Genomic DNA, 6480 nt, shown 5'->3' with positions numbered 1-6480 from the left:
CCCCCTCTGGGCCCTCGTCCAAAAGGTTTAAGTACTGCCATCATACTGCAAGTACCTGAGGTGCTAAAACAAGCGCCAACAGCCCCATGGGCTTCCTGAAGACCAGTATGGTCTATACTGGTTCTCGACAGACCATACACATACTCACCTGAGCCACAGTGCTCTCTACTCCAAGCCTACCCACTTCTTTAAGGAATGCCATTTTGAGGCAAAGGTCACTTTTAAACTTAAATGCATGAATCCACATGTGGATATTTTTTTTAATAAGGAAAATGCAAAAAAGCCATGTGATTTTTGTTAAAGTTAGACATTATAATAAGAGGTACATTTTCTTAGTAGTATCATCTATTTGTTAAAACATTTGTCATTTGTAATCATTATAGAATAGTACATTTATGCTTTAATCTGGCATCAATTTCAAACAGATTTATATAAAAACAACTGTGGTTTAAATACTCAAAATCTGGCTTCCATTTTAAATACTATTTTTACTGACTTGATGACCCACTCTTACTTGTTTGGTTGCTTTCTTAAAACACTCATGAGCATGTGATACATTAGTAGCTGAAGGCAGACAGAACGAAGACTTTGTGTCAAACTTCAAATTAAAATATATATTAAATATAAATTAAAATTAAATTAAAATACCACAGATCATTTGGAAGCTCTCAGAATGCTAGGATTAATTCCTGCTACCTGCAAGCCAAAAACTCATCTAAATATTTTGTCTTGATAGGACAGAGTGACATGGGACCTAACTCTTACAAAATCCAACCCCATGTTCATCTTGTTCAAAATCTGTCCCCACTAGCCCATGCTACACTAGCACTTACACTGTTATGCTGTTTATTGCTGGAAACATACAAACCAAGTTAAACATGGATGTTCAAGAGTACAGCCAGAAAACAGAACAGCCTTCTAAAACTTTGGGTTTATGCTGACAGAAGGATTTCTGATACTGTATTTCAAATTGCTTCGATGTCTGTAATAGCTACTTTGTTTCACACTAGTTTTTGCTTGGATATTAGCGCCTGCATGCAAACAAGCAAAAACTCATGGTCCAGAAGTTGTTTGTTTGTTTTAAAAACTCTGTAAAATAGTCTTGAATACATCATACAACCATCTGCTCAGCCAGCATAGAACAATAAAGGTACTCACTTAACACCAACTATTTGGACTCCCAATTCCTTAGCACATTCCATGAGGTGCCTACAGTTCTTCAGGGTGGTGCCAAACTTCATATTCATCTCCTCATCAGCAGTAATGTCTTCTGTGGCAATGTGCAGTAAGAGCCTAAGAGAAGGGGAAGATGATTTGGGCAGTTGGTTTACATCATCAGCACATGTGAAGCCTGAAGACTGTCAGAAGTGTGTTGATTATGTTGTCAGTACTCCAGCTCCATCGATGGATGAGTCAAGTGAGCCTAATAAAAACAATCCTGTACAGAGAAAAAACTAGCAATTAGGGGCTAAAACATGGAGCCAACAAGGACAAGGGATTTCGAAATGCAGCAACTAAGACTCTTTTGTAGCGTCAAGAGTCTGTTGAGTGCTGTAATAAAAGAGAATGTTACCTTCTCATAAAATATACTTCCTCATAAAACCATTAAGACTGTAATATGCTTTTTCCACCTCTGTCCTCCATTCTAGCCAGGAGGAGAGCATGGAGATTCCCCTTCAGTCAGTCATGTATCAGATTTGGTTAAACTCCGCATCTGGAGTATACCAGGCTGAGGCACACTGAAAACACACCCTGGTCACGTCCCTCCACCTCCCCTCTTGGCTGAGCACATGGACTGGGGGTGGGGTGGGGGTGTCAGTCCATTCCCTGCCCCTTTTTTCAGGTCACCTGTGGAGCAGGGAGGCACTGAGTACCATCCCTTACAGTCTTATGCAGTGAGACAGATTCCTCCCTTCGGTCAAAGCCTCATTCTGGGTAGGTTTGGCAAACTGCAGTGCCAGTGTTGACAGTTTGCTACATTACAGTAACACTGGAGTGCCAAAGGCACGTTCACATCAAAACCTCCACGGGTGTACTCCCAAAACTCAAATTCAAACTGCTGTCCACTAAGAAAGGCACTGGCTTCCTCCTCCCTGCACCACAATAAAGATCAGTTCATTACCCATGCAGTAAAATAAGCATAAGTTTTGTCATGACATACAGACAGCACAGAACATGTTAGAGTTAACCAAGATGGAGAGCATAAACAAGCGTTAAAAGCTCTGCACTCAAAGTCAAACAGTGCTTTTCGTGGCATGAAACAAGCAGAACTTAGCCTAGCCACGACAAAATGTGTTGGCCTAACAGCTCCCCTGACTTCTAAAAGTCCTTTCCAAATGTCTCTTGATGTGTTTAAAATGTATTTTATAAAGAGGGAAAAAATCCTAAATTCTCAGACAAGTTGCCCAGCAATCCTTGTTAACTGCAATTTATACCACTTCGTCCATCTTGAGAAACGGTGACTAGCCCCTCACTTCCTCTTGCTCTACTAGCAAACACTTCTGGTAAATAAAAATCCGTAATACTATGGTTTGTAACCTCACACTAAGATTACATGAAGCTGTTTCCTTAAAGGAGACCTTAAAGGTTAAATTTTATTGATTAATTGTTATAGCAGCATTTTAAGTTAGTCACGATATTTTTCTAGTGCAAACCACTGAAAAAGTCTCATTCTGATTTCTGGAAATCTAGTAGGATCCTTCTTCCTGAGTCTCAGCCAGTTAGAGTAGGGCTAGATGATGACATGCATGTTTGGGGTTTTTGTTTCTTTTTAAGGAAGTATTGGTACTTATAACAACCATGCCTCTACTGGAGCTCTTAGGACACCAGCAACCTTAGCAGTTACCTTTGGATTTTTGCAGTCCAAGTTTATTATAAAGAAATGAAAGATTAAGCACTCCTTTCTGACATTTCTCCTCTTTCTTAATAAAATAAAATTGCAATAATTCATTATTAAGACTTGCAAAGACAGAAACATAAATTACAAAGAGGGACCCACCATTACTGAGTTTAGAGCAGAAAGTTAAAAGAATTTTCAGAAAGCAAGAAGGAGAATTACAGGTTTCTAAGCAGGATTTCCTCAGCCAAAGCACAGTTAGCTTCATCTACAAAAAGACAAACTAGCTATAAAAACCACACCTAAGAAGGAAGCACAAGGCTATATAAAGGCTTTGACTTTTTGAAACTATGTTAAGGAAGAGAAAGAAGAAAACTCACAGTTGTGACTTCAGCATCAAAGTTTTAGTGACCTGAATAAGAGAATCCTAATAAAACCAAGCAAACAAATTGCTACCCAGTAGGAGAGCTGGAGATCAGGTTTCTAGAAAATTTAGACAGCTAACTGCAGTTCTTCTGTAGAAACTGAGTGTCTTGTCCTTGGTAAACAGGAATTTTTTTCCAATATTAGATTATGACATCCTTGAAAAGTAAAGTGTTTATATTACTTTGCTCTAGCTCATGAAACTCCTTCATTCTGTCTCCCTGCTTTACAATTTCTCTGTCTCAATGAAAATCTGCATCCTAACTTCTCTTGCTGTGAATGTTATGATAGATAACATCTTCTAAAAGAGGCTGTTAGACTCAAGGAAATAAATCAACACAAAAGCTAACAAAACACTAACATCAGTGATAACTGGTAAAACATCAATGATGTAAGAGACAGCTTTAGCATTGCTGAGGCTTTCAAACACACGGAGCATGTCAAAGCCAACATTTTACAAACAAAATTATTTATCACAAATAACATTCTTTGCATAGGAAGTACTCTCCAGTATGCAAAGCACTGACAGGCTTCCAGGAGGATGAAGTGTAATTACTAGCAACAGCAATATTAACTCTCAAGGCAGTAAAAAAAAAAAAAAAAAAAGAGAGAGAGAGAGAAAATAACCAGGTGGGATGAGCAGAGTCTTCAGATACTGAACTCACCATCTTCCCAGTTCTACAGCTATGGCCACAGTTTTGGGAGAAGACATGAAACTTTAATAAGGGCTGCCAAGAACCAAGGGCTTTGTAAAGGATGTCAGGAATTCAGTTTCTCAGTGCGCTCTGATGACATTTGTGGGAAGCTCTACCTCGTTAATCACCGGAGAGCACTGTAACATTCACTTAGGCTCTGACTCCACATTTCTTAAAAGGTATGGCCCACAGCCAAAGTACTCACAGTTGAGGGACACAACACTTAATGACGTGAGCACCTATCAGTCCAAGAGATCACAATACATTGGCAGCAATAAAACTCTTGTATTTAACCAGAACATCAGCTTGATCACTTCTCTACAGAAAGCATCTCAGCTGATACTGAAGTGAATAAAAATAGAACTGGAGTAAAATTTCTCACTTGTAATAGTGGGCAAATATCTGTAAGCTTACTTAGTAAACCTGCAGAGCATGCCCAAACCCTTGAAGGGACCCGATGCACATGCTCATTTGCTGGTAGTCTCAGCCCTGACTTCAGCTGAAGCCACTACTAACCCAAACAGAATACCCTGAAAGAAAACAATGAAGCCACGTCAGAGCAGGGGGAAGATGTACTTGCAGATGACAAGGTGACAGACTTCTGAAGTTTCATCACTGAAACCTTTATGTGAAGATTTCCCTATGAAAGCAAAGTGCAAGATTTCTCCCAAAATAAGGGTCTTACTATTGTACTAAGAAGCTGAGACTCAGAAGGGGAAAAGTTGCAAAAAAGCTATCTTCAAAAGAGACATCAGAGAACAGAAAAATACATACAAGTGAACTGTACTGAAGAAGCCATGTACCTTGCTTGCAACTCAAACAACCCAGGATACAGGCAGAATTCAATTTCTAACTACATAAGAAGCAAACCTATAGTTCTGACACTTACTTCGCATTTGGATGGTTACGTGCAATTTTCTTCAGCTCAATATCATTGTCACAAATCATGATGTTTATCCCAGCTTTTGCTGCATACTTGATCTGAGAAGCTTGCTTGCAAGGATTTGTATATATAATGTTTTCAGGAGAAATGCCCAGGTCTTGTACCAATGCCATTTCAGACTGAAAAATAAGAGCATACCAGAGTTTGACATAGTTCAGTGCACTACCTTTACTGAATTTTTATTAGATGTGCTCTAGTACTGGACTAAATAGTTAAATACACTAAAGAGAAAGCTATCCACTGCTGCTAGAGTGGAAGTATAGATTTGCAACAGCCAGTTACAGAGGAGATCACAATTTAAATTATATTATATATAGCCATGGCACGTAATACCAAAGAGCTGTTTTAAAACAGCAGACAGATGGAAGAAAATAAGGCACACAGATACACAAACCCCAAAAACTTACTTTACTGGAACATGCAAATCCAACACCAAGGGTTCCCAAAATTTCAAGTACACCTGGAGTAGAATTGCATCTTACAGGATAAAATGGTTTTATTGGTGCCATCACATTCTGCCATTGTATGTTCTTCTTTACAAGCTTTCCAAGATCACCAACATAAAATGCTCTTTTTCCAGTCTAAAAAAAATAAAAAAAAAAAAAAGAAAAAAAAAAAAGAAAAAAGGAAAATAAAATGTCTGAAATTGTGGGTTTGCTGTCGAAACATAAATAACCCATGAAACAAACTCTTAAAGAATTATGTACATTTTTTTCATCCTGCTATTAACTTTTAGGTTTGGCCTTGGACAATCCTCTTGTTTCTATTTTCACCTAGCAATTTTAATTAGTTAAAAAAACCAAAACAAACTCAAAGGGAATACCTACCACTTCAGAAATACTATGAATTCTATTCAGACAATATTCTAAGATTCCTGAACAAGAGATAACACTTAAATGCCAAATGCTGATTTTATTCAAAAATACAGAATAGGTTACAAATCTCTTCCAACTTTGTATTTTCAGAAGTCTGCAACTTTTTGGAGGAAGAAAAACCACTGGGATAAAAGCTTCCACAGTCTCAACATAGCTTATTATACAAGGAAAAAAATCTAATGCACTACCATTATTTTAACATCTAGCTAATATCTCATTTTACTGAATGTTTGTTTGATAGTTACTTTAATTCAGGAAGTCAAGTTTGAGACTGTTCTCCACAGCTTATGAAGCACAAAGTTCAAACAGAATTTGAAAAACTAAACTCTGTGTTAAGCTTGCAGAGTCAAGTACATAATCTTCCAGAAAATGCACAGACACTTTTCTGGAAACTCTTAACAGTCACTCTTGTGCATCTGTTACCATAGTCAATATCAATTCATGATGTGGATGTAGTAGATCGAAACCCAAACAGATCATTCTATATTTGTTTATAATGTGCACTCAGTAAAATTCCTGTAAATGAATGGCCTACTGTATATCAATTAAAGACCATCATGAAATATATCAATCTGAATTAAGACTGTACATCAAATGTTAATTCTAGCACTTGACTTTCACAGATATGAAACTGTGTTGTGGCTTATTGTATACAAAGTCTTTATTTCTGTTTAGAAAAAAAACAAAGAGAAATTCCATCGGGTGGAA

General features: G+C 37.6%; 1 protein-coding gene across 1 annotated transcript in view; it reads right to left on the bottom strand.

Annotated features, from left to right (window-relative positions):
* AZIN1 (antizyme inhibitor 1) overlaps window positions 1–6480 on the bottom strand; it is a 21496-nt gene that overhangs the window by 5485 nt on the left and 9531 nt on the right. Inside the window, exons 3-5 of the mRNA XM_010177574.1 lie at window positions 5305–5478; window positions 4844–5016; window positions 1159–1293 (exon numbers count right to left, since the gene is read on the bottom strand). Of these exons, the coding sequence (XP_010175876.1) occupies window positions 1159–1293; window positions 4844–5016; window positions 5305–5478 (482 nt within the window). The remainder of the gene's footprint in view (window positions 1–1158; window positions 1294–4843; window positions 5017–5304; window positions 5479–6480) is intronic.

The sequence above is a fragment of the Antrostomus carolinensis genome, unplaced genomic scaffold (genome assembly GCF_000700745.2).
Source record: "Antrostomus carolinensis isolate BGI_N321 unplaced genomic scaffold, ASM70074v2 scaffold42281, whole genome shotgun sequence".
NCBI classification, from domain to species: Eukaryota; Metazoa; Chordata; class Aves; order Caprimulgiformes; family Caprimulgidae; genus Antrostomus; species Antrostomus carolinensis.
The sequence above is the reverse complement of the archived record's forward strand: the minus strand, read 5'-3'. Positions and strand labels throughout refer to the sequence as shown.